We start from the raw sequence: 26,237 nt of genomic DNA, 5'->3' as shown, positions 1-26,237 counted from the left end.
TCTCACACTCTCAGTCTTACCTGTCATTGGGATGCAAACATCTGAGGTTTGGTCCCTGTCTTAGGTGGACTGATAGCAGAGGGAATTTACCCGTCATTGGCACTATGACATCAGTTTATGGGGGAACCTCTCCATGTCCTGTCTTAGGTTGTCCCAGTTTGTCTGGGATCTTACCCATCATGGGAAACACGGAGGGAAGGGGTCATTGGTAAGAGTCAGCCTCTCGGTTAATGATTCGGTGGTAGTGGACCTCGACCTGATTTAAATGTATTGCCTCTATTCTACTTTGGATGAACCAGGTGATTTTATTAATAATGCAAGGTCCAAAAACAAGAAGTAACATGAGTGATACAAGGGGGCCAAGTAAGGGGAGGAAACAGGGTAACAAGCCATGTAGACCAGTCCATAGAGGATTTTCGAGGAGTTCCTCCTCCTTTCTAAGTTTTCTTGCAGGGCTCTAATTTTGTTTTGGACAATTCCAGATTTATTAGCGTAAAAACAGCATTTCTCCTGTAAAAAATAAACAAATACCTCCCTTTTCGGCAGTTAATAAATCTAACCCCCGTCTATTTTGTAACACTACTTCATCTAGTGAATCAAGCTGTTGTTGTAGATCAAGAATGGTACCTGATGGGAGCTGAACGTCATTGATTAATTGAAGAGAGAGTTTTTGATGGAATTGGACAGTAAGGCCCAGTCCTGTGGCTCCCGTAGCCACTCCTGCGGTGATCCCTAACCCAACAAGGAGAGGGATCATGTGAATTGCTCTCTTGGCCTTCCCCCCAATGTGGTCAAACGCCGGGATGGGGAGGGGCTCGGTTCCAGGAATGATATCTACATCAGGTGTTAACAGGGCATAAGCACACAAACCTGTCCAATTGACAGGCAAAAAACTATAAGCTAATCCTCACCTGCAAACAGAAACCATGCCCAACAGGGGGCAAAACAGGCCATCACCTTCTGGAGTAGAATTTGAAAAACAGTACGAAAGGGGGATTTGTTCACGATCGACTCTGGACACATTTGGGTAAGGGCTGGCCCAAACACATGTTCCTGGAAACGAGGGGTAAGCTTGTATTTGAATAGGGGGTACCAATGTACAATTGAAAGCTGCACTAGAATAGTTGCCAATGGATGAATTAGTGATTATAGCTGTGGGTCAAGGGGGGCCAGCGTGTAAACACAACCAACAGTCTTCAGCGAGGGTGGGAGCTGTACTATTTAAAAGGGAAAAGGTGAGACTAAGGACATCCTCAGTAAGGGGGTCAAGGGCCAAATTGCCTCACCTCTCGGGTAAAACTAATGGATGATAACTGAGTTTAGGGTATCTGGACCTAAGATCCTGTTCTATCATCTTTTGGACTCTAGCTTTCCGGATGTCGTCCTGTACCCTCTCCCGTCCATGTACCCGATGGGCGCCCCTAAATTCCAGCATACAGTTTGTCCAGCATTCCCAGGACAGGAAGCAGTAGCTAAGTTGCCTGTCCCTGTGGATGAACTAGGGTCCCCTGCTTGTTTTCTGACGGTTGTCCAATAGGTTTGGTTGTTAGAGGTGCACTGCTGGGCCTGATCATAACAGGCAGCATGCATAGTCAAGTGGAATACAGTGCATTCGGACGGGCAAGGACCTGGCTTCCCTCCCACTGAGGGTATAATCTTCGGTTTAGGCACACAGTACCAGCCGGCGGTAGCACCTGTAGGTTGTGCTACGAGGTGGTGATATGCTAACTTGTCTCCACAGTCAACTGTGGAGAGTGTCTGGCCTAATCCTACCAATCCAGCTGGGAGGGCAGAAACTGTGTTCCTGCGGAACAGCCACAAGGATTACTGTACGTCCTCTGCAGGAGTGCTTTGGCGGCAGCGGTATCAAGCCCCTCCTCGCTGGGGTGGATGAACATCATCAATAGGGAAAGGAACAAAGATGTCAGCATCCACATCCTCATTGTGAGCAGTATCTGGGGAAAAAATAGGAGGGGGGGTCTCAGGGGTGTCAGACTCCCTGGACAAAGGGTGATCAGTGTGTTCTAGCTGGGGCAAATATTTGAGATCGCGTGCCGGAATCCAAATAGGTCTGCTTTCAGTTTGCGGGAAAACACATCCAAATCCTCTCCCTGCTGTAAGCAGGGGGTCCGGGCCTCTCCATGCTCCCATGAGCGGGTCCCGCCATCTGACCCAAATGGAGCTGTAGGTGACTGCAGAAGACCAGTGCTTTTGAAATGGAGAGAGATGTGAGTCATCTCTGGAAAAATTCAAAATATTTGATGTGAATAATGCCTTCTTGAGTTGATCATTGGGGGTATTGACTCCCCCTTTTGTTTTTGTAATTAGCTCTTAAGGGTTTGGTTGAATCTTTCTACGATTGCTTGTCCTTGGGGGTTATAGGGTATACCAGTGGAGTGAGAAATTTTCCAAGTTTGGAGAAAAGTAGTAAAAGGTTTACTTGTGAAGCAGGGACCATTAGTGGTTTTGATTTGGTTGGGGAGGCCTAATGTGGCAAAACATTGGAGCATGTGGCTTATAGCATGTTTAGTTTTTTCTCCTGCATGTGCCGATGCCCAGCAGGCATGGGAAAAAGTGTTGATAGGAACAAAAATATATTTTAATTTTCCAAAAGGGGCATAATGAGTGACATCTATTTGCCAGAGGTGGTTAGGCCGGAGGCCCCGTGGGTTGGTCCCTGCGGGTTGAAGTGGGGGAACTTGAAGAAAAGGTTGGCAAGATTGACAGGTGCGAACGATCTTTTTTAAGTCTTTGGTGGGAACCTGGGGGTATTTATGTTTTAGTCCTCTCCAGTTGGTATGAGTGAGTTGATGGAAATGAGTGGCTTCTATAACTGTATTACATTGGGGTTGAGAAGCTAATTGATCAGCTAATTTATTGCTGGTTGTTAAGAATCCTGGTAGACTCTCATGTCCTCGGAGATGTTGTATATAGATAGGATTAGATCTTTGAGTAAAGTTCTAGCTTGGATCATTGAGAAATGGGGTTGGAGTCTAATCTAATATGAGCTTCTACTAATTGGGGTAGAAGGTTCACAACATAGAGGCTATCTGAAAATAAGTTGAAAGGTTCGGTGACGGCGTTCAATGCCATAACTACTGCAAAGAGTTCTTTGAACTGAGCGGATCCTTCAAGTTCTTGTAAAAGGGACTTCGAAGGTGTGGGCTCTTGTGCTTGGAGCAGGGGTGGATAAATAATTACAGAAGCTCCCAGGCTCCCCCCGTCCGTGAAAATAGTGAGGAAATTAGGGTTAGGGTGAGCAAGGAATAATTGGGGAGGCTTCCAAGTTAATTGGGAGAAAGAGTTCATCTACTTATAGGGTCCATAGTGACAGTCAATTTGGCCAAGGAATCCTTCAAGTGCCAATGCAATTCTGTTGTTATTCCTGTGGAGCCAGGAAAAGTCAGTGGCCCTATATGGGGTAATGATGAAATGGGGTTCAATACCGAATAACCTGACTGCTGTGTCTCTTCCCTTAATGATGCAGTCAGCAATTTGATTGATCATGGAATACACGCTGGGGACCCCTCCCACTGAAAGATGGATCCAGTGGATAGGCTCCCCTTCTTGGGCCAGAGGGGCAGTGCATAAAGTTTCCCCTGGGAAAAGATAAAGAGTAAGAGGGACGTGGGGATCAAATCTCTCGAGGGAGGCTTTATCTATGGATTGTTGGATTTTTGTGAGGATAGATAAACGGTGGGGTGGGACTGTAATTTGAGAGGCCAAATCACAGCCTCTAAGGAGATTGAATAGGGGAATTAACTCTTCCGTAGAAATGGGAATCCAAGGTCGGAGCCAATTAATCTCCCCCAATAACCTCTGGAGTTGGGGTAAGGTATAAATGTTTTTTTTTTTGTAGAGACAGAGTCTCACTTTATGGCCCTCGGTAGAGTGCCGTGGCCTCACACAGCTCACAGTAACCTCCAACTCCAGGGCTTAAGCGATTCTCTTGCCTCAGCCTCCTGAGTAGCTGGGACTACAGGTACCTGCCACAACGCCCGGCTATTTTTTGGTTGCAGTTTGGCAGGGCTGGGTTTGAACCCGTCACCCTTGGTATATGGGGCCGGCGCCTTACTGACTGAGCCCCAGGTGCTGCCCAAGGTATAAATGTTTTGAAAGACTAGCTGGGGCTTAATGGGGGAAATAGAATCTAAAGAAAGGATAGATCCTAAGATTTTATTTTATTTTTTTGTAGTGACAGGGTCTCACTTTGTGGCCCTCAGTAGAGTGCCGTGGCCTCACACAGCTCACGGCAACCTCCAACTCCTGGGCTTAAGCGATTCTCTTGCCTCAGCCTCCCGAGTAGCTGGGACTACAGGCGCCCGCCACAATGCCTGGCTATTTTTTGGTTGCAGTTTGGCCAGGGCCGGGTTATATATAACCCGTCACCCTCGGTATATGGGGCCGGCGCCTTACCGACTGAGCCACAGGCGCCGCCCAGATCCTAAGATTTTGAAAGGGGGGACAGTTTGTATTTTTTCGAGCGCGACTTGGAAGTTATTTTGTTGGAGAATGTTGAGACATTTAGCGGTAAATTCCTGGAGGCCATGTGGAGTAGGATTTCCTAGGATCATATCATCCATATAAATATAGAATAATACATCTGGGTGTTCTATTAATGGGGTAAAAATATGTGTTAAATAGATTGGCAAATGGGGGGCTGTTAGCTATCCCTTGGGGTAACACTGTCCACTCAAACCTTAAATCTGGCTTCTGAAAATTAGTTGAGGGTACGGAAAAAGCAAATTTTTCAGTGTCGTTAGGGTGAAGGGGGATAGAAAAGAAGCAGTCTTTAATATCGATGATGGTTGGGTGGTAAGTTGAGGGAATTGCCAGGATCCAGGGAAGGCCCCTCTGGGGGGTTCCAAAAGGGATCATTCTATCATTTATTTTTCTAAGTCTTGTAAAAACCTCCAGGAACCATTGGGCTTCTTAATAACGAAAACGGGAATTCCAAGGACTAGTAGAAGGTTTTAGGTGTCCTTGATCTATTTGCTGTTTGATTAACACAAGCAGTTGTTGGAGTTTATTCGTAGGAAGAGGCCACTGCTCTACCCACACAGGGTCTCCGGGTATCCACTGTATTTGGAATACCGAGGGACGAGCAGTGGCCCTTAGGGTTGGGGAGTGAACCCCGGGAAAAATCGTGTAATTGGTTCAGGGAGCAAATTATGTGTTAGATTGGGATGGCTTTTATGTTGTTGTTGAGGCGGCTGCTTGATTCTGTCATGGTTTGAAAGGTTGTCATAAAGAACTTCGTGGTCAGGGTGGCGCCTGTGGCTCAAAGGAGTAAGGCACCGGCCCCATATGCCAGAGGTGGCGGGTTCAAACCCAGCCCCGGCCAAAAACTGCCAAAAAAAAAAAGAACCTTGTGGTCACTGGTAATACATGCTTCAACTTTGCCTAAAATATCTTGACCCAGAAGGTTGGCGGTTAAGCCAGGGACTACGAGCGGGCAGATTGCTCCACTGTTTCCACTAGGGTCTACCCAGAGGAGCCAGTTGGCAGTTTCCCATGATGTAGATTGGCCACCCACCCCTACGAGGGGCGGTCCAGGAATTAGCTTCCAGGATGTGGGCACTTCTTCCTTTCTAATGACTGTGCGATCCACTCCAGTATCGATGAGGAATTTAAAGGATTTGTCCCCTATCGAAACAGTCATTTTCGGTCTCAGGCCGGCAATGAGAGGGATGGTCCAGTGAGCTTGGACAGGTCGGCTCCCCTTATTTAACGGGTCTGGGGCTGGCCCTGTTGGGAGTTTAAAGGCTCACCTTTGATATTAAATTTAGACTTACAGTCGCGGGCCCAATGAAAACCCTTTTTACAACAGGGGTATGGGGTCCAGGGTCTGTCTCCACCCGTGGAGGCGGAAGGGGCTTTAGGCTGGCTAGGGCATTCTCGCTGGAAGTGTCCTTCTCTGCCACACCCAAAGCACGTCCGCTTGCCCAATGTGGGGGCTAACTGCAAGGTGTTAATGAGCGTTTGAAGCTCTTCCTGGCGGTTAGCCTGTAATGCGGAGACCATCGCCGTTGTGTGGTGAGACACAGTACCAACGTCTCAGGTAGCAATAATCCATATCTCTATGGACTGGTTTCTAAGCCTGGCACAAGCAAGCTTGCACTCGTTGGTCATGCCGTCCCAAACTAGGAAGCGAATGAAACGATTGCGCATTTTGCTGGCAGGGAACTTGTTTTTTAAACTTTTCTGGACCCTGTCAATGAACATGGAGAGGTCCTCAGTGCCCTTCTGAATAATTCCTGATATGGGGGACTCCATTGGGCCCTCATCGAGTTTTTTCCAAGCAGCTAACCCACAGGCCCTGACCTGGTCTTGATAGGGGGTGGGGGATGGTAGCTTGTTGGAGGCCGGTGGAAAAATTGAACCGCCGCCGTGCCACAAAGCATGCCATAGGTGATAGGTATACGGGGTCGGGCGTCTTGGTTACGTTCCCCATATACGCGACATTCTTCTTGAAAGAAAGCCATCCATTTAAGGAAGGAAGGACCAGGGAGCACAGCTTTGGCAAGCTCCTTCCAGTTGCGGGCAACACAAGCCCGATGGGCTAGCCCTTCTAAGATAGTTTCTGCCCAAGGTAAATCAGGACCATCCTCTGTGACTGCTTTTTTCAGGTCTTTAAGATCTTGAGGCTCCCAGGGATACCAGGCCGCAGGGCGATTGCCTCCAGGATTGACATTGACCAGAAAGAGGCCGGTCTTTCTGTCCCCAACCTTACTTTGCCCGAAAGGGGTTGTCGGGGTGATCGGAGGGTGCGGCTCTTTATGGGGCCAAGGGGCACTCCCGAATGGATCAAGAGAAGGATAAAGAGAGGGAGGCTGATTTGGTGGGGGAGTGGGGCTTACAGGTTTGGGACTCTGATCTGAGTCCCAACTCGTGTCGGGGCTTTTGTTCTCTGCTCCTTGAGGGAGAAGAGCTTTGTCTGCCTCCTTGGGCGGAGGGGAGGGAAACAACCTTTCAGGGCAGACACTGTGGGGAGAGCTCCGATAGGGGGTATTTCTCCTTTTTCTATATGAGCTCTCCGAAACAACCTTTCAACCCTATCTTTCCCAAGTGTCCCAGTCGAAGAGGTTGCTCTTCTGGAAGCCAGGGCGCGATCGGCACACTCAGGCCTGGGAGGCCTGACTATCTGAGAGGTCAAGCCCTCGACTCTTGAGCAAAACTCAAAGGGACTCTAAAGCGGGGTCAAGTTTAGAGTAAGACTTCCCCATAATTTATGGGAGTACACTCACCCACAGACCGATTGGCCCATCAGCGATCTTTGTGTGGGGAGCCGAGTTCCTCACACGAGGCACCAGTCTGCCGGGTCCTCCTGCAGTCGCAGTTGAGGGAAGATCAGGGCCAGCCCAACCTCGTCCCAGGGGCTGAGCGGGATGGCGAGTGTCGGCAGCTCGAAGAAAACCACACGGAGCCAGGAGGCTGTCGAAGCAGGATTTCACCTTTATTGTAACATGCTGCAATATTTATACACTTCGGCTAGGGGGCAAAGGGCAGAAGCAGGAAGAAGGGGTTACATAAAATGAGGTGACAGGCTTCAAGCCAATAAAATCTAACCCTGTCACCTGTATCCAGGCAGAGGCTGTTTCAGGTCGGGTTTTGCTGAGTCACTCCTATGCGGAAGTACGCCGACAGCACCAACTTGGCTCAGGCTTAGGGAGTTCCTCTAGGCCTCAAGTAGGCCTTGCCCACGCGAGAAGGCCCAACACTTCCGCTCCTGGGCCATTCTGGGGCCAAGACCCGCTGCCAAGCTTCAAAACTGTGGCTTCAGTCAGGGCCTCCAGGTGGTAGGGGATGGGGTGGGCAGGGGCTGTGTTTGACCATCATGTGCAGAGGGCAGCAGAACCCCCAGTACAGAAACAGGACCTCCGAGTTCCTTGTGGCCAGGATGAGCTGCTAAGGTGGTGTCCTATCCACACTGCTGTGCCTGTTTGACATGTTTCTGAGAAAGTACCCATGGTGGGCCTCACTTGCTGTTTGTACATGGCAAGGGTAGCCTTTGAGAAGAGCTGCCACTTTGTCCTCTTGATGCTTCTGCCTCACTATTCTCTAGCCAGGACATGCCAAAGGCAGGATGGGTGCTTCCCAGACCAGAGAGGAAAAGGAGCTGGGGACAGATGGGGCAAAACTTTTCCATGGTGAGGGCCTCCCCCTAAGTCCTTGGGGAGCGGTTTGGTTGGTTCTGACTGAGGCACTGGGGACAGACAGGAAGACATTGGTGACCCGTTTGCCATCCTCTCCTCACAAACTTGAGTGCAGGCTCTGTCTGTCTGCCTCTTCATTATGAGCTGCAAAGCTCAGGCATCCCGATGCTGCCCTTGTGCCCAGCCCCTTGAGTGCTTTGTGTATTTGTCAGGGGGGTCCACAGTCTTGAGCCCTGGTGGGAAGGTGGCTATGTGAGGACACAAGTCAGACAGGGAAACCTCCCTTCCTTCTCCAGACTGACCTGAGGTATTGTTGGCTCTTAGGTGTGAGGCATGGTTTTTCAGTCTGGGATGTTCTGTCACATAAATTACAGGCCTTTCTGTCATGGGGCCACTAGGGGAGGACAGGTTACTACAAGGACAAGGGGTCCTGAGGGTCAGGATCCTAAAGGTCTGCTCCACCCTCCTGCCCTCACAGGCCTTGCCTCTCTTCCCCAGTGCTGTGCTCCCTGGTCTGTGCCCTGCATACCAGGCCAGCCACCTGGCCTGCCCCAGAGTTGGAAACACTGTCCTTATCTCACCCCTAGTCCCATCTTTTGCCTCATGACCCTGTGCTGCTTTGACCCTTTCACTGTCTTGATGTACAGGGCCTGAGCAGTCAGCTGCCCCCATACTGGCTGCCTCTGGTATCTGGCTGGGTGAATGAGGGCACTGCCAGATGCACCCTCCCTGGTCCGTGGCTCCTGCCCATGGGGCTGACAGCAGAAATCGTCGTCTGGGAGAGAACTGGAGCCAAGTTCTGCTCAAATCTATTTTAGACTCTTGAGTGCCCTTTTCTCTATAGACTTCCCCTAGAGCCCACTAGTATACAGCCAGGCTGGGGGTCTCCAAGAAAGAGTGAGTCAGGGTGGGGAGGCCCTGGGGCAATGTTGAGAGCTGGGCTGTGTCCAACAGGGGCCTATCTCAGGGCCCCTACCCAGGCAGCCGCAGCTCTCGACCACAACATCCTCTGGGGTTTGGCCTACAGAGCTGTGGCGGATGACCCCCAAATAGCCCTGGCAGATTCCCGGGACCCACCCGCAAGATGGTCCAGTGCCCCATCCCCACCCCCACTTCTAGGCACAGCCCAGAGGGTATAAACAGGCTGGAGGCTGGAGGGGCAGACAGCAGTCCTGAGCAGCAGCAGCCTGACGCAGCCACTGACAGACAAACCATGAGGTCCCTCACCCTCCTCACCCTGCTGGCCCTGGCCATGCTTTGCCTCACTGGACAGGCAGGTGAGTGTCCCCTCTACTAGGTGTCTCTCACTAGGGGCTGTTAGGGGAAAGTGCCATGGCCCCACCTCTTCCTCCTGCTGGCAGTCCCTTCCAGCAGGCTCAGTCTATTTGCCCCCAGCTCCATCCCTGGAGAGGAGGGAAAAGCAAGCTGCCAGAGAGGCAGGGAAGGGAGGATGAGGGCCCTACCTCTGGCCTGAGCAGAAGTAAACCAGCTCCCTTTCCTTTGCAGATGGGAAGCCAAGCAGTGCAGAGTCTGATAAAGGTGCAGGTATGAGCATTGGCCTGGGGGGCTCTCAGCCCCAACTCTCTCACCCTGGTCCCGGTCAGTCCCCTTTCCCTACTCCTGGCACCTCCTATCTGCTGTTGGAAGGTGGTCCTGCCCCTCACCTGACCGCTGCCCCTCTGCTCCACAGCTTTCATGTCCAAGCGGGAAGGCAGTGAGGTGATGAGGAGACCCAAGCGCTACCTGCATCACTGGCTGGGGTGAGAGCAAGGGAGGTGCTGGCCAGCGCCCTGCATCTCCAGGACAGGCTGGGAAGAGTCACAGCAAGGAGTGGCCTCTATTGGCTAGGGTGCAGGGGTACAGACAATCCTCACTGGTTGGGACCCTGAAGCCCCATATGTGTGGCAGGGGAGGGGAACATTTTGCATAGGGGCTGATGCCATTTTGTTGGGTATCTCAGAGCTTCAGTGCCCTACCCGGATCCCCTGGAGCCCCAGAGAGAAGTGTGTGAGCTCAACCCGGACTGTGACGAGCTGGCTGACCATATTGGCTTCCAGGAGGCCTACAGGCGCTTCTATGGCACAGCCTAGGCCACCCAGCCTGCTGGCCCAGCTGGCAACCCCAGCTTTGCCTCCTCTCCAGTCTCCATCCTCTCCCTTTGCCCTGACCTCCCTGCCCTACAAGTTGTGGGGTCCCCATCATCCCAGCTGCTCCAGAATAAAACTCCAGAAGAGGAATTGGTGGCCCATTATCTGTCCTGCCTGGGGAGAGTAGGAGGGATATGTTGGAAGGATGAGGGTGTAAAGTTTTACATTTAGTCCCAGAAAGTGTTTCCCAAAGGCTGTTATTTATTTGTGCCTGCCTTATTCCAGCAGGCATAGAAGGTAGCTTCATAAGGCTTAAGTGTGGTCCCCCCAGCAAGCCTAGCATTCTCATCCTACCTCATCTACTGTGCTATCAATGACACACCTAGATGGCCCCAGTGCCCAAATGCCTGGACACCTCAAGTACACAGTCATAACCAGGACAGACAGACTCACCTCTATGACAAATAGCTGTGGACAACTGGGTACTACCTGTTTGGGGGTTAACTGCACTAAGCATGGGCCTGGGTTAGTCATATTAGTGCTTCTCTGAGCTTGAGGAGAGACTTCAGGAGCACCAGACATGGGCCAGATGAGAGGTCCCAACGTTTGCCCACCCCAGACTCTGACAGGGCCTGGGCACAGCCCCAGCCTGGGCACACACCTACCCTCTCAGGCCCTCAACACTTCCCCATTCCCAACAAGAGCCCCTCCTGGTCCCTCTCACTCTCTGTTAGTCCCCCCCACACCAAGCCCCCAACACCCATTTCTCCACTGCCCTCTGTCTGTCCTTGGCCACTTCTAGTTCCAGGCTGAGATGTGACTCCATCTCTCAGGCCCAGGTCTGGGCTCCCCCCAGCACAGGGGCCTGGCCTCTGCCTTCCTCCAGGACAGGGTCAGAGATAGGTCCTCACTGTTGTTTGGCTTGGGGGCCCCCCTCCAGTGGGCTGCCCTGCAGCAGAGGGCATGTACCAGGGGCCTGCAGCAGGGAGGCTGTGAAAGCAGCAATGATGAGCAGGTTTCCAGCCACTGCCAAGCTCAGTGTGGCCACTGTGCCTGCCAGGTCCAGCGGGGGTTCTTGTTCCGCCAGCCAGGCTTGACGAGACCCCATGTCAGCCAGCACAGCTTCCAGCTGAAAGTGGGTGCCCAGCACTGCACAGATGTGAAACAGCTGGTGGCTATGGCCTGTGGGGAGGAAGGCAGGTCAGGGCATGTTCTACCCCATCCTCTGGGCCTGCTACTCCTGTAAATTGGTAGTAAGGGGAACCCTGGCTCCCAGGGTTACTGGTAGGAACCAGTCTGGTGGGTGTGCTTGAAGCCCCAGCATACATGCTACAAGAACGGTGGCTGTTGGGCCTGGACCCTTCCAGCCATGCTTTCTAGTTATTGCAAACCAGGGTAGCCTTCCGTCCTTTGCTTCCACCCTCATTACTCAGCTCACTGCGCTGGAAAGCTTTGTCTCCCAGGCGGAGCCTGTGGCTTAGTGGATAGGGCGCAGGCCCCCGCCAAACTGCAACCAAAAAATAGCCTGTAGTCCCAGCTACTTGGGAGGCTGAGGCAAGAGAATCGCCTAAGCCCATGAGTTGGAGGTTGCTGTGAGCTGTGTGACGCCACGGCACTCTACTGAGGGCAATAAAGTGAGACTGTCTCTACAAAAAAAAAAAAAAAATCTGTGTCTCCCGCCCTACGAGCCAAGTCACTGCTCTCACCAATGTAGTCAAAGCGTCCTGGTGCTATTCGCTCCGGCAGGTGGGAAGCGAAGAAGAAGCCGGTGAGCAGCGCGCAGAAGAGGTGGTAGCCATGGCTGCTGCTCAGTGCCTCCTGGCCACAGCTGTGGCTCCTGCCCCAGCACAGCCGGAGCTGGCAAAGGACAAGCGGGCTTGGGGGAGGACTCGGGAGGGCAGCCGAGGAAGGTCAGGGACCTGGCCGGGCTGTGGAGGGGGCGCGGCCAGACCGGGGTGAGGGCGGGGCGGCCTTACGCGGTAGAAGAGCGGCAAGTTGTCGAACAGGAAGGGGTAGACAAAGGCTGCAGTTCGCAGGACCTTACTGAACCCGGGGCTTTCCAGCTCTGGGAAGCTGGGAGGCGGGAGAGAAAGACTGGTCACCATCCCTGCTCTCGAGTAGGGGCCAGAGAAGGGCGAGGGGACCTGGGACCAGGAGGAAGTGTCAGTGCAACTTAGCTAAGATCCCTCAGGCACACGGCCCCTCTGAATGGCCGCATGTGTACGCGGGATAGAGACAGCAGGGACGGTGCTGGCGCCCAGGGTTAGGCGGTGAGCCCGCCATATCCGGCCCAGCTGTCGCTAACTTGTTCTAGAGAGCGAGTCGTGTCCCCTCCTGGACTCCCGGCTCCGGCCCCTGAGGACGCACCGGGAGTAGCAGGAGAGGCCGGTGCACAGGAGGGAGTTCAGTGCGGCGGCGGGCACGAAGAGCTGGTGCAGGCGGCCGTGCAGCCAGGAGGCTGGCATGGAGTAGGCGGCGTAAGGGAAGGCGCAGCCTGCGGGAGGGCAGACGGGAGCTGAGTGGGCTCCACGCCCCACCCCGCCCCGCGGTCTGCTGGCTCATCCAAGCTGTAGAGGCTGAGTGCCCCGGCTCACCCAAGCTGTAGAGGCTGAGTGCGCCGTAGTCCAGGAAAAAGCAAATGTGGCGTGCGCGCGGCGACATGGCGCTGAAGGTGTGCGCGCAGCACGAAGCAAAGGGGTAGAGGCAGGCGGGCAGCAGGAAGATGAGCAGCGGCCTCTGAAAGGGCTCCGCGCCCCGCGACAGGCCCAGCAGGCGCCACAGGAAATACCTGTGGCGGGCACGCGTTCAGGTTCCCGGGCTGCTCTCCGGGGCCCCCTCTGGGTGCCGGGTGTGGCCCTGGAAGACCTCCCCTCACCAGGTAGGCAGGAAGTGCGTCCAGATGTTGACCGTCTCGTTGGTCATCTGGAAAGAGCTGAGGACACAGTCCAGGGCTGAGCTGGTGGGGCGGCGGTACCCAGACACGATGCCATCTTCCCAGAATACCTGGGGCAGTGGTGGGAGGGGAGCAGGGAAGTCACTGCGCGGGACCCTCCCCTCCACGCCATCTTTGTGGCCCCAAAGCCAATCTGAATGCGACCCCGTCTTACCACAGGTCCCAATACCCACAGAGCAGCAAGAAACAAGAGGCAGAATAAGGACAGACAGGACTGGGGGACACAGGACACTCGGGAAGGGACTGAGTGGAAGGGCTCTCAGCTCTAGGAAGGGGCCATGTGCCAGTCCTTAGAGTAGAGAGAGAAGAGCTGGCTGGAGGGCTGCTCAGTGGCTAAGGGAGAAGAACCTGGGTCTCACCCTGGGGACCTGGTGGACTCGAAGGAGCTTGGGCAGCTTGAGACTGAGCATGGTGGCCCGGAATCTCCACGTTGACCTAAAGATGGGTGTGGGGGGATCAGATCTCTGCCCCAGCCACAGGCCCCTTAGGCTGCCAGTCCACTGAGCCCTGGGGCCCCTTCCTTCAGGCCTCCCCAGTCACATCATGTCACCCCCACCCCATCTTAACCTGGGGGCATTCAGTCCCCCACTAACAGGGGCCTGCAGCCCCGGGTGAATGGATGGTTCCCCAGTTAGTACCCTGAGTCCACCCACCCCCAGAAGGCCAGCAGAGCCCAGGCCTCCCACCCCACCAGAAAGCACTGGAGATTATAGTGCCCAGCCAAGCAACAGAAAACTCCTGGGTCTCCAGAATTCCTGACAAGCCTGATACCATCAGAAGGCGCAAGGAGGGCGGCGCCTGTGGCTCAGTGAGTAGGGCGCCGGCCCCATGTGCTGAGGGTGGCGGGTTCAAACCCAGCCCCGGCCAAACTGCAACCAAAAAATAGCCGGGCGTTGTGGCGGGCGCCTGTAGTCCCAGCTGCTCGGGAGGCTGAGGCAAGAGAATCGCGTAAGCCCAAGAGTTAAGAGGTTGCTGTGAGCCGTGTGACGCCACGGCACTCTACCCGAGGGCGGTACAGTGAGACTCTGTCCCTACAAAAAAAAAAAAACAAACAAAAAAAAAAGAAGGCGCAAGGAATTCAGGGATGCTTGGCTCTTCTCTGAGGACTACACTTGTGCCTGAGTAGCATTTGGGATCTCTGCCCCTACTAAGCCCTGTGCCCCTCAGCCCCAGACCTGTGTGCTGCCTCCGGGTGGCCGGCTCTGCTGCCCCATCCGCCTCTCCAAGCCACCGCTCCCAGCACATTCTTTGGCACAAGCGGAGGGGCTGGACCAGTGGGAAGGCCGGGCGGCCCCCAAGTAAGAACTCAAGGCAGAATCCCAGCCAAACTTCCAGTTACTCTGCAGCCTGCCCCCGTCCCGCCACCAGCTCAGCTTTACTGTCCCACTGCCTGTTTTTGCCACACACACTACACCCCTGTCCTTCAAGCTTGGGGGCCCTCTGGCCCTGAGGCTGGGTGCTGAGAACCCTGCTGGGCACAAGGCAAACTTGGCCCCTTATCCCTTAAAGATGAGGACCTCCTAGGGACTCTGCTGCCCCCTTCCAGGAGTGGAGCTGCCTATCTCTCTGAGGGGGTACAATGGAGATGCTGGGCTCTGTGTCCCCTCAGCATCCTTCCCTTAAATGGGTTTGGATCTCTGAGCAGAGTGAGGTGTGTGCAGCTGCAGGGCAAACGGGGGGCTGGAGCAGGCACTGTACTTCTCTTTCCCCAAGTGTATCAGAGCCACAGGTGGGCTTCCTTACCCAGAGCTGGCAGGTGCTTCCAAGCTGGTGGGTCAGCAGGCTGGGGGGCTCCACGGGCGGAGTCCCAGCTCCTGCCAGCTGGGCTGATGGTGGGAGAATGGCCAGGCCTGGGCGGGGAGTGGGGAAGACAAAGCGAGCCAGGAACAATCCCAGCCTTGTCCAGTCTCTAAGGAGCTGCACGGGGTGGCCCAGCCCCATTAGCAGGCAGCTCACTCGGCCTCCTGCAAACAGCCAGCCTCTCCAGCATGACCCGATGTCCCTGTGCTGACAGGACAGGCTAGAGGCACAAGCCAGAACGTGGCCCTAGTGCTGTGGAGTCATCCCCCACCTCAGAGCAGTGCACCCTGGCTCTAGGTTCTCCCAAGTCAAGGACAGCTCTGCCCTATGTATGTCAGACAGAGGAATCTAAATCCCCAAATTTTAGCTAGGTTTCAGAAGACTCTGTGCTTTTCAGGGATCTGCCAAGCTTACTGCCCCAGTGACATAATCTGAGGGGCCAGTCCTTACAGGACACACATCTGAGAACTCAGGCTAAAGACTCTCCTCACCTCCCTGAGGATGCTGCTGAAGATAGCAAACTCATCCCCACAGCACTGTTGCTGGTAAACCTTTGTAAAGGCACATCAGTTCCCAGAGCCCCTGGACTGGACATCTATCATGGAGCTACCCTGCAGGGCAACCTAACTGCCTACGTCTAGTTCTGTCCCATCTACTTCAAAGAAGCCCTCCCCAAATGCACTCCAGCAGACCAGCTTCCGGGTCCCACTCCTCCCAATGAGACTTCTGCACAGATACACAGGGAGACATGAGGGCTTGGGCAGGGGTCTTTATTAAAAGTGATGCTTCAGTCTCAGTCTCTGCCGGGAACTGGAGGACCACCACTCCCCTGGGTTTTCTCAGACTTGCTGTCTCAGAGGATGAAGCAGAAGCCAGTTTCCTCAAAGCGCAGCTGGGAGCTGGGCCAGCACTGGGGTTAGGTGGGGAAGCAGAGCTGAATTCCACCAGCCCCCAGCTACACCCCAGCCTGAGGGAGAGGAGCAAGGCAGCTCTGGCCAAAGCCTCCCTCAAGTAGCCCTGCTCTTGGCACGCCGTTCACTGCCCTGAGCTATTCATGATCTCTGCCCCAACATGTGCACCTGACGCCCCACAGCCAGCCCCACACACGGCCCTTCCAGGACAGAGGACCCCTGACGAAGCAGCTTCAAGGGGCCTCTCCTTCTGTTGCCCAGCAATGGCCAACCCCTGTCTCAGTAAGGGGTGGCCTCAGGCGGCACCCCTTTTTCTCACTGGCATCCCGCTCTGTCCAAGCACAGCAGCAGAGTGTAGTGCCTGTGAGCAGTGCACACAGGCACTGCATGCAAGCAGGCCACATTGCCCACAGCCCTAGATGGGGCCTACTCCCCACCCTGGCAGCCAGACACAGGGAGAAGAGCAAAAGTGCAGTGACTGGGTGCTGGCAGAAGACGTGTGCGAGCCCCAGACCTGCTACCTGGTGCAGGCCACTCCAGGCCATGCTCCTGTGAGAGCCCCCAGAGCTGCTCAGCCCCTGCAAAGGGAGATGAGGAGGATGGTCCCTGAGGGGGAAGGGTCTGTAGAGAACCAGCCAGATATCTGGTATTACCCAACTCTTCCCCCAGGACCTTAAGGGTCCAAACTCCTGGCCCCAACCACCCTGCATCTTGGATGAGGAAGAAGGGCCCCTTCCACTATTCCTTCTGCTCAAGCGTCCAGGATCTGCTCCAATGAAATGCAGACACCCACACCTGCCACCTGCCCTTTAGGACAGCAGGGGAGTCAAGGCAGGAAGGCTGGCTAGGGGACCACAGGACTCTCCTGCTCCAAGCACTGTCCTCCTTTCCTAATGTCATCTTGGCAACAGGGGGACTCCACCCTCCCAGCTGGCTCCCGGGCCCTCCCTGTAGCCTCTGCACAGCTATGCCTCCTTCCTGTGTGCGAGTGTGTGTGTCTGAGTGGTGGTGGGGTGGCTACAGGTGGTATCCTGGCTGCCAGGGAGGGCAGGAGAGATCTGGAGTCAGCCCCACTCAGGGCCTGGAGGTCAGTCTCAACCAATCTCTTTCCACTGCTTGTAGAAGTCCATAACATTCTTGATGTCCACGCTGGCATGGGTAGCGGCCTGCAGGGCTGCCTGTGAAATGTGGGGAGGAAAAATGGGGCAGGCTTGACCTCCTGAACTAAGGGACAAGTGATGGAGGGTTTGAGGAGGGAGTGACAGAAGAGGGAAGGGCAACTATGTGAGGGGTCTGAGGATGGTGTTTGCTCTGGTACTTCTTTCCCATCCCATTCCAATCTCACCCATGACCCACCTGCATAGGGCCTGAAAGCACACTGGGGTTGTCCAGTGGAAGGCCTGTGATGATGGTCACCATGCCGCTTGGGTCCTCCTCGCCTGCACCCTGGGCCAGCGTCAGCTGTTTGCAGCTGTCTAAGATCTTATAGAGAGTCCTGGCAGGGCAGGGGTGACGGGGGAGGGAGATGGGCCCAAACCTAGCATTAGCACCACCCAAACACCAGGATCTCCAGGGGATAGGGGAAGCCAGGGGCTGGGAGGGCTCCCTCTGAACAGAATAGCTTCAGAACCCCCTGGCCCTGCCCCACCCACCTCAGGAGTGCCCACAGAGGTGCAGGCAGGTGCTGACTGAGGTTCTAGGGCAGAGATGAAATGTTACCAAGCGTCTGCATCCTGCCTCTTCAGCTTATGCCGCTCGAAGCTCTTTCCTGCTTCCTTCTGGCAGCGAATGTACCTGTGAAAGAGACAGGAGAAGGAGGTCTGAGGATGAGGGGGGCATCTTGCACAAATCAGGCTCTTGTGCTGGGCAGCCTGTTTTGCAGGGGGGTGAGGACACGTCTCTTATGTCTGGGACTTTCGAAGGGACTTCCTGGCCACTGGGCCCAGCTCACTTTTCCTCCTGATAACATCAATTCTCTGATTCCTCCCTGAGGAGAAACTGGGCAGAGAGAAGCAACAAATGCTTTTAAAGTCAGGACTTCTGGAGACAAGGTCCAAACAAGTAGGCTTTGTGCAGCTTCTTGTCCAATCAGGGCAGATGCAGAGGAGAGAGCGAGCCAGCTGGCAGGGAGAGGGGATGCTTTCTCCCTCTGCCCACTCTCCCTGCCTAGCTCTCATCCAGCCCCACTGGCCACGGGACATCCCTGCACCGGGCTGAGCACTTGTCCATGGTGCCCACCTGCTCACCTCTGGCTGCCCCAGTCTCAGCACTGCCTCAGCGGGGAGGTGGGAGGCTCCTGGGCAGCCCTGAGGAAGGTTCTTCTACCCTACAAACTGACCACCTGTCCCAATCCTAAAGCAGGAGATACTCCTCCAACAAAGGAGCCCACAACCTGAAGGTGGGGAGAGGGGTCTTCTCGCTTCTCAATGGGTGCTGATCGCAGGTATGTCCCCAGGACACTTGAGGTCAGCACCTTGGGCCCTGACAGCCACCTATGTCTGCAGCAGACTCCCAAGGCAGCAGCAAACCACAAGCAGGGGCTGAGGACTGTGTCCTGCCCACAGGGAGCAAGGGACTCACAGGCCTATGTTGTCCAAAAGGCCTCAGCACAGGTCTAGCTGAGCCACTCTCACCTGTTTCCTTTTTTAAACTCAGTCTCCAGGTACCGGATCCCATCCCGGGCCCCTGGGTGTTCCTTCTTCAGTAAATCCAGGCCATCAATCACTGGGGGCAGGGAAGGATAAAACAGACTACTGTAACGTGGGGCTCCACAGGAAACTTCTGACTCACCCTAGAACACATTGCAGGAAGAACCCAGACTGTGGCTCTGTGCACAGTTCCTCAAGTTCTCTGTAAACGGGCCTGCCAGATATACACTTAGAGGCTTACTCACCAAGTGCTGACGCTTAAACTTTTTTACGTTGCCCTTGGTAGAGTGCTGTGGTGTCACAGCTCTTAACAACCTCAAATTCTTGGGCTTAAGCCATTCTCTTGCCTCAGCCTCCCAAGTAGCTGAGACTACAGGTGCCCACCACAGCGCCTGGCTATTTTTTTGTTGTAGTTTGTAATTGTTGTTTAGCAGTCCCAGTTTATGTGGCTGGAGCCCTAACCACTGAGCAACGGGCACTAAGCCGACACTTAACATTCTCAGCTATGTCCCCACTGTCTTGTGAGGCACACCAGACTGCTACACCCTCTGAACAGCAGGAGGGCAGCTTCAGAGAGGTAGTGGGTTCTGACTAAGGTCTCTGCATATAAACTGGACCTCAAATGAGGGTCTCTTAATCCCAAGCCCAGAGGCTCTTTTAGTCACACTTTTTCTGTCTCCCTTCCCCTCCCAACATGCTTACCTGTCCTTGGGATGATGACAATGAAACGTCCACTAGTGGCCAGCTGGCGGATGACAGGGAGGTGGTAGCAGAGGGCCTGGGTGTCGGGGACGAGGTAGGGAGACATAGCTGACTGGGCCTTGGGCTGCTGCAGGCTGCCCTCCAGCTGAGAGACCTCCAGCTAAGGAGAGAAGGCAGAGGTGGGACTGTGTGGGGCCTGCAGCCTGGGTGGGGGCAGAGGGGTGCTCATGTGGCCCTTCCTATTGCTAAGGGGGACAGGGAACCCTTTCTGCCAGTGGTCTTGAGGGAAAAATAGACAAATAAAGGTTAAGGGAAAGAGAAAAGGAAAGAGAAAGAGAAGTGAAGGCACAAAGGGGACAAATGGCTCAGGGAAGAACAAGTAAACTGGGCAGGACCTGGGAGAAGCCAAGAGGCACAGGGGCACAGAGCAGGTGCCCGCAGCTGAGGCAGGAAGAGCTGCCAGTGGGGTTTAAGCAATGCTAGAGTCCCGCTCATCAAAAGGGTTTGTGAAATCTGGATTTAGTAAAAAAGCCAAACTCAAGTATCCAGAAGGCTTGTGTGGCCCCGAGGCTATAGGTTCTCTACCCTTGAACTAGACCAAGAGCAGGGAGAGAAGCTAGCCCTGCCTTTCTACCTGAAGTCGTAACTGGGCCATGTCTCTCATTAGGCGGTTCCGACGAGCTTCCTCCTGTGCCTGTGACAGAAAACACAGCTTGTGAGGTGCTGAGAGTACAATCCCCTCTCCAGGGGTCAAAAGACCAAGAGGAACTCCTGGGGTCTGAAACACATGTGGCCTTGTGTAAAGTCAACTCTCTATGACTCATGCTAAAAAGGGGGAAGAGAGGACAGAAGAGATGCCCTCTGCTGTGCTCTAAACCACGCCTGTCACCAGCCTACTATAGGCCACACCGCTCTAGGCACTGAAGGAGGAAGCAGCAGCTGGCTGTGCCTTGAGGCTGTCTGCCCTGCTCCTCCCCATCTGCTGGCCCTTCCCAGCAGCTCCCAGACACCCCCTTGCCTGTTCCCCTCACCTACTTGCCACCATCGTCCAAATCTGCAGATCCAGCCAGACCTGGCCACCAAGTCCAGACCCATATAGCTACCCACTCAGCAGCATCATCTGCTCAGAACCTACTTCTCCTCCCACAGCATTCCCTAGCTTAGTAAGTAAGTCCCTCTGCACTGATCAGAAAGCTCAGGGTTGGGCAGGGCATGCACTCTGGAGGTGGATAGATTGCCTGAGCTCATGAGTTCAAGACCAACCTGAACAAAAGCAAGACCACCCATCTCTACTAAAAAAAAAAAAAAAAAAAAAAAAAGAACAAAAAATAGAAAAACTGAACCAAGAGGATTGTTTGAACCCAAGAGTTTGAAGTTGCTGTCAGCTATGATGCCATGGCTCTTCCCAGGGATAGCCTGAGACTCTGTCTCAAAAAAAAGAAAAAAAAAAAGGGCGGCATCTGTGGCTCAAAGGAGTGGGGTGCTGGCCCCATATGCAGAAAGTGGTGGGTTCAAACCCAGCCCCAGCCAAAAACTGCAAAAAAACAAACAAAAAAACGGGAGGGGTGGATGGGTGAGCTGGCTTGGTGGCTCACGCCTATAATCATAGCACCATGAGAGGCTGAGGCGGGTGGATTGTTTGAGCTTACGAGTTCAAGACCAGCCTGAGCAAAAGCAAGACCCCCATCTCTACTTAAAATAGAAAAACTGAGGCAAGGGCAGCACCTGTGGCTCAGGGAGTAGGACGCCAGCCCCATATACCAAGGGTGGTGGGTTCAAACCCAGCCCCGGACAAACTGCAACAAAAAATAGCCAGGTGTTGTGGTGGGCACCTGTAGTCCCAGCTACTCAGGAGGTTGAGGCAGGAGAACTGCCTAAGCCCAAGAGCTAGAGGTTGCTGTGAGCTGTGATGCAACAGCACTCTATAGAGGGTAACAAAGTGAAACTCGTCTCTTTAAAAAAAAAAAAAACTACAAATGCTACTGAAAAAAATCTGGAAACTCCTAATGTTCTGAGTATTAATAATAAAGTTTTAAAATGCTTTTATATCACACACACACAAAAGAACAGAGGGAAGAGGATCACTTTAGCCCAAGTAGGAGGGAGGTTGCTGTGAGCTATGATGCCACGGCATTCTACCCAGGGTGACAGCTTGAGACTTTGTCTCAAAAAAAAAAAAAAAAGAAAAGAAAAAGAAAAAGAAAGCTCAGGGTTGGCTTTGAGTCCTTCCTCTCTCTCTGTCCCAGAAGTGATCAGCTTCCCAGTCCTGTCAGTAGTGCCCTTCATGTAGCACGTGAACCCTTCACTCCCTTCCACCTCCACTGCAAAACCTGTCCACGCCCACACCCCTCCGTGACCACTGCAACAACCTCCTCCTATCTCTGCCTCTAACTCAGTGTCACTTCTCCTACAACCAAGGCAATCTTTCAGAAACCACCTGATGTCCATCATAACCCTGCCACAAAGTCCTTTCACTGTTTTGCTGTGTTCTAGATGAAATCCAAATTTCTTAATATAGTCTGAAAGGTTAAGGATGGGGTCTTTATCCTTTAAGATATGAGAAGCCACTGAAAGCTCTTTGATGAACAAAGTGACATCATCAGAGTAGTGCTTTAAAAATACTAATCTTATTCTAATCATGAGATGATATCAGACAGCCCCAAATGGAGAGAACTACAAAAGGACTAAGGAGCATTCTCCACAAGTGTCAAGGTCATGAAAGACCAGGAAAACCAGGAACTATCCAAGATGGGAGGAGACTAAGAACACCTAACAATCAAATGTAGACTGGGCAAGATGCCTGTAATCCCAGCACTCTGGGGGGCTGAAGACTGCTGAAGCTCAGGAATTTGAGACCAGCCTGAGTAAGAGCAAGACTCTTCTCTACTAAAAACAGAAAAATTAGCCGTGCTGGGGGTGCCTGAAGGCCCAGTTACTTGGGAGGCTGAGGCAGGAAGATCATTTGAGCCTAGGAGTTTGAGGTTCCTGTGAGCTATGACACCAGGGCACTCTACCCAGGGGGATAGAATGAGAGTTTGTCTCAAAAAAAAAAAAAAAAACAAAAAACACAAAACCTAGTACTGTGGGAGGCTAAGGCAAGTCAAGATTGCTCAGGAGTTCCAAACCAGTCTGACCAAGAGCAAGAGTAAGACCCTGTCTCTTAGAAAAAAAAAAAAAAAAGGTCCAGCAAGGTGGCTCATGCCTGTAATCCTAGCATTCTGGGAGGCTGAGATGGGTAGATTGCTTGAGTTCATGAATTTGAGACCAGCCTGAGCAAGGGCAAGACCCCATCTCTAACAAAACAGCCAGGCATTGTGGTGGGAAACTGTAGTCGCAGCTACTTGGGAGGCTGAGGCAGGAGGATCTTTTGAGCCCAGAAGCTTGAGGTTGCTCTGAGTTATGCCACCACAGGACTCTACCCAGGGCAACAAAATGAGACTATGTCTCAAAAGAAAGAAAATTAAAAAACCCAATAAACCAAATGTAATGTGGCTTCCTGGGTAAGATCACAAAAGACATTAGTGGGAAAACTAGTAAAATGTTAATAAAGTCAATACTGAATAAACAGTGGCTGAGTGTGGTAGCTTATACCTGTAATCCTAGCACTATGGGAGCCCGAGGTGGGTAGATCGATCAATTGAGCTCAGGAGTTTTTTTCTTTTTTTGAGACAGAGTCTATCTTTGCCACCCTTGGTAGAGTGCCATAGCATCATAACTCACAGCAACTTCAAATTCTTGGGCTCAAGCAATTTTCTTGCCTCAGCCTCCCAAGTAGCTGGGACTACAGGTGCCCACCACAATGCCCAGCTATTTTTAGAGACGAAGTCTTGTACTGACAGGCTGGTCTCACACCTGTGAGCTCAGGCAATCTACCCATCTTGGCCTCCCAGAATGCTAAGATTATAGGTGCAAGCCACCGCGCCCGGCTGACCTCAGGAGTTTAAGACCAGCCAAGAGCAAGACCCTGTCTCTACTAAAAATAGAAAAACTGGCTTGGCGTCTGTAGCACAGTGTTACAGCATCAGTCACATATACCTTGGCTAACAGGTTCAAACCCAGCCCAGGCCTGCTAAACAATGACAACTGCAGTCTCGGCACCCGTAGCTCAGTGAGTAGGGCAAGTAGGGCACCAGCCACATACACCGAGGCTGGCGGGTTTGAGTCCAGCCCAGGTCTGCTAAATAACGACAACTGCAACAAAAACATAGCTGGGCGTTGTGGCGGTGCCTGTAGCCCCAGCTACTTGGGAGGCTGAGGCAAGAGAATCAGTTAAGGGCAGTGCCTGTGGCTCAAGGAGTAGGGTGCCGGCCCCATATACCAGAGGTGGTGGGTTCAAACCTGGCTCCAGCCAAAAACTGGAAGAAAAAAAACAAAAACAAAAAGAGAATCAGTTAAGCCCAAGAGTTTGAGGTTGCTGTGAGGTATGATGACACCACGGTAATCTACCTGACACAACAGTGAGACTCTGTCTCAAAAAAAAAAAAAAAAAAAAGTTAATAGTATTGTACCCAAGCCTAATTTCTTAGTTTTGATAATTACACCACAGATATGCAACCTCATCCCTGCAGTCTTGAAACAAAGAGTTGTCTTGCCTAAAATGGCAGTAGTGTCTCTTTGAGCAGTATCAGCAGAGGAAGAGAGGAATGGAAGTAGACCAGAGCCCAAACAAAAGCGGTTTTCTCATCTGAGTCTTACTTTTACGCTAAAATTGTAACTGCGAAGCCAATGTCTGAGTAAGGAGTCTGGAGGCACTTGAGTAAGTCCCCTCCAGAACCAGTCCAACTGTTCACACACATGCTCCTCAGAGGTCCTATCAGGAAGCCAGAGACACGGAGCCTCAGGAATGTGGTCTGCGGCTGTGGGCGCCTACCTGGCCTCAGAGAAGCTGTGCCTCCTCAGCTGCACAGGATGGCCAGGACAAAAACTCAGGCCCATCTACCCCCAGAGCCCTGGCTGCACCATTGACTATACCTTTCTGACCTTGGTTACATACCTTTGTCTTTCCACATCTTCTCATCCATAAAATCAGGTGCAATCATCTACCTTAAAGCCTGCTTCAAGGGCTAAATGACATGTCACATGTAAAACAGGCTTTGCACGCAGAAAGCTCTTGTAAAAGACAGGGGAAGGTGTAAAAACAGTGCTCCTGTTGCTGGGGGTAAGCCCTTGGTGGGGTGTAATCTGTGGGACATACAGCCTGTGTCCACCACCTAAAAGGCTTGCAGCTGCTCGGGGGTAGGGGGTTGGAGGGGGGGGGTCATCAGGAGCTTCAAGGACACAGGAAGCACCTGTGAAAACTCTTTAACAGTTTTGAAACTGTGCAACTTCCTGCCGTTATTCCTGTATCTCCCTGTGGTTCCACTGTGGAACAGCAATAAAGCTTTAACACAAAAGGTTTGTTTTTAATAAAATGTGCTTGTTTTTAAGATAATAAGAAAAGCAGTTTCTGCAAATCCTATGTCCCTTCCCAGGTCAGCAGAATGTCTGCTGAAAAGGGGACTTGGGAGGCAGGGAGGCAGCCAACCTGGGGCTCAAGCAATTTTCTTGCCTCAGCCTCCCAAGTAGCTGGGACTACAGGTGCCCACCACAATGCCCAGCTATTTGTGGTGGGCACCTGGGGCTGGGGAAAGGGTCGACTTAGGATGAAGCAGCAGCTCTGTGCTTGCTGAGGTCCGTGCCAGACACTAACACTCCACATGTACTGGTGCCACTGAGCTCAGAGAGCACAACGCCCCACTGTGGAAACCAGACTGCTGCTCACAATGTACTAGCCCCACAGGAGAGGACACCTTGTTCACTGCTGCAGCCTGGAGAATACTGATGTGTCTGGCACAAAGCAGGTTCTCGGTAACATGTGGAAAGAACTGAGTGGAAGAGGTGACACAGGGCACTTCCTACTATTTGGGTCCCTGTAGGAAGGGGTCATGTCTGGGTTGGGTGGTTCCCACACAGTGCCTGATGCCCAGGGCCCCCCTCTCCCTCCCAGGCTCCAGCCTGTATCCAAAGGGAGGGAGAGGGAGTCTGCCACACGTATATACACACACGCTCCCTAGACAACATGCAGGTACTTTATGTGCACTGCCTTTTCACCTTCACAAAACCCTATGAGGCTGATTCTATTTTTCCCCCATATAACCAATAAGGAAACTGGCTGAGTAAGGTTAAGTAAGTGACCTACTCAGTTCACAGAGGAGGAGGTGACATAGAGGGCCATCAACCCCAAGTCAGTCTGGATACAGGTCACACAGGCACTCCAGAATCTCTCACTCCCTGGCTGTCAGCTCTATCCCTCAGCCCCCTTTCAGGAAGCCCTGCCTCAGTTTCCTTAACCCGTCACTGCATTCTTCAGGTAATGACCACCAATGTGCCGAGCCTGTTCCCCTGGGTCCTTAGTGGGAGCAGACATGACAGCGAGGACGGCTGGACTCACCATGCGGAACTGTGCCTGGGCCTGCTGCAGCAGGCCCTCCTGCTCAGCCTGGGCAATGCTGACGAAGATGCCGACTTCTGCGTTGAACTGCAGGATGCTGCCTTGTAGGCGGGCGACAAAGTGACCAGAGCTGCGAATGCAGCAGACGCGCACCACTGACTGCGGGAGACAGGAGCCCGCCTGGCTGAGCAGGGACCTCTTGGCCCAGACTGCCCCCAGGATGGACTCCCTCCTCCCTTCTCCATGCTGGCCCAGCCACCTTGGCAATAAAAGCTCCTTGAGAAGTGTCTGTGGGTGGGAAAGAGGACCCCTGAGCCCCAGAATCAGGTGTCCAACTAAGAAGAAGGGGAAAGGGCATCAGGCTAGAAGTGCAGGGACCAAGGCTCTAACTACTAGCTCTCTCCTCTAAGTCTCAACTCCTCTTGTGTAAAAAAGGAGACTAAACTAGACTGACACTTCCCAATGTATTTTTTGCGGTCAGCAAAACCATTCTTTCCCCTCAAATAAAAATATTATCTAGAACCCTAAATTATAAGACAGACTCTAGCTA

At 53.1% G+C, this 26,237-nt stretch overlaps 3 protein-coding genes across 11 annotated transcripts in view; 1 reads left to right on the top strand and 2 right to left on the bottom strand.

Annotated features, from left to right (window-relative positions):
• Positions 1-1,822: 1,822 nt before the first annotated feature.
• On the bottom strand, positions 1,823-15,606 carry PAQR6 (progestin and adipoQ receptor family member 6). 6 transcript variants are annotated; one of them, XR_008383322.1, is made up of 10 exons: positions 14,372-14,933; positions 13,556-13,631; positions 13,119-13,175; positions 12,838-13,031; positions 12,611-12,737; positions 12,220-12,316; positions 11,950-12,100; positions 11,213-11,425; positions 7,248-8,389; positions 1,823-1,955 (listed from the first exon to the last, which is right to left on the bottom strand). XR_008383322.1 is itself a non-coding variant. In XM_053608310.1 (9 exons), the coding sequence occupies exons 1-9, from the start codon at positions 14,439-14,441 to the stop codon at positions 8,310-8,312; spliced, it is 1,065 nt and encodes a 354-aa protein (XP_053464285.1). In that variant the 5' UTR covers positions 14,442-14,933; the 3' UTR covers positions 5,103-8,309. The 6 variants fall into 6 exon arrangements, 3 of the variants coding, with proteins under 3 accessions (XP_053464285.1, XP_053464286.1, XP_053464287.1); XR_008383323.1 differs by lacking the exon at positions 1,823-1,955 and adding an exon at positions 9,821-10,000 and having other exon boundaries at positions 8,352-8,389; XM_053608310.1 differs by lacking the exon at positions 1,823-1,955 and having other exon boundaries at positions 5,103-8,389.
• On the top strand, positions 2,143-10,913 carry BGLAP (bone gamma-carboxyglutamate protein). Of its 2 annotated transcripts, XM_053608322.1 has the most exons (5): positions 2,143-2,228; positions 9,276-9,433; positions 9,663-9,701; positions 9,847-9,916; positions 10,117-10,913. In XM_053608322.1, coding segments are annotated over exons 1-5 (399 nt in total). In that variant the 5' UTR covers positions 2,143-2,226; the 3' UTR covers positions 10,247-10,913. The 2 variants fall into 2 exon arrangements, with proteins under 2 accessions (XP_053464297.1, XP_053464296.1); XM_053608321.1 differs by lacking the exon at positions 2,143-2,228 and having other exon boundaries at positions 8,383-9,433.
• Positions 15,607-15,751: 145 nt separating the features above from the next.
• SMG5 (SMG5 nonsense mediated mRNA decay factor) overlaps positions 15,752-26,237 on the bottom strand; it is a 35,340-nt gene continuing 24,854 nt past the window's right edge. For all 3 annotated transcript variants that reach the window (XM_053608303.1, XM_053608304.1, XM_053608305.1), the window contains exons 16-22: positions 25,688-25,846; positions 19,892-19,951; positions 19,258-19,417; positions 18,541-18,631; positions 17,627-17,701; positions 17,264-17,402; positions 15,752-17,085 (exon numbers count right to left, since the gene is read on the bottom strand). In XM_053608303.1, the coding sequence (XP_053464278.1) occupies positions 17,002-17,085; positions 17,264-17,402; positions 17,627-17,701; positions 18,541-18,631; positions 19,258-19,417; positions 19,892-19,951; positions 25,688-25,846 (768 nt within the window). In that variant the 3' untranslated portion in view covers positions 15,752-17,001. The remainder of the gene's footprint in view (positions 17,086-17,263; positions 17,403-17,626; positions 17,702-18,540; positions 18,632-19,257; positions 19,418-19,891; positions 19,952-25,687; positions 25,847-26,237) is intronic.

This window comes from Nycticebus coucang, chromosome 10 (assembly GCF_027406575.1).
Source record: "Nycticebus coucang isolate mNycCou1 chromosome 10, mNycCou1.pri, whole genome shotgun sequence".
Classification (NCBI taxonomy): Eukaryota; Metazoa; Chordata; class Mammalia; order Primates; family Lorisidae; genus Nycticebus; species Nycticebus coucang.
This window is presented reverse-complemented; position numbering and strand designations above follow the sequence as displayed.

Bases quoted from the DNA above. Each gene is read 5' to 3' on its own strand.
- BGLAP (XM_053608321.1), top strand. From the start codon at position 9,241: ATGGTCCAGTGCCCCATCCCCACCCCCACTTCTAGGCACAGCCCAGAG. The intron at 9,434-9,662 runs GTGAGTGTCCCC...TTTCCTTTGCAG, and splicing joins TTGCCTCACTGGACAGGCAG to ATGGGAAGCCAAGCAGTGCA. The intron at 9,917-10,116 runs GTGAGAGCAAGG...TGGGTATCTCAG, and splicing joins TACCTGCATCACTGGCTGGG to AGCTTCAGTGCCCTACCCGG.
- PAQR6 (XM_053608310.1), bottom strand. From the start codon at position 14,441: ATGTGCTGGGAGCGGTGGCTTGGAGAGGCGGATGGGGCAGCAGAGCCG. The intron at 11,426-11,949 runs GTGAGAGCAGTG...TCCTCCCCACAG, and splicing joins AGGACGCTTTGACTACATTG to GCCATAGCCACCAGCTGTTT. The intron at 8,390-11,212 runs GTACATGCCCTC...CCTTCCCACCAG, and splicing joins CTCCCTGCTGCAGGCCCCTG to GGCTCAAGACTGTGGACCCC.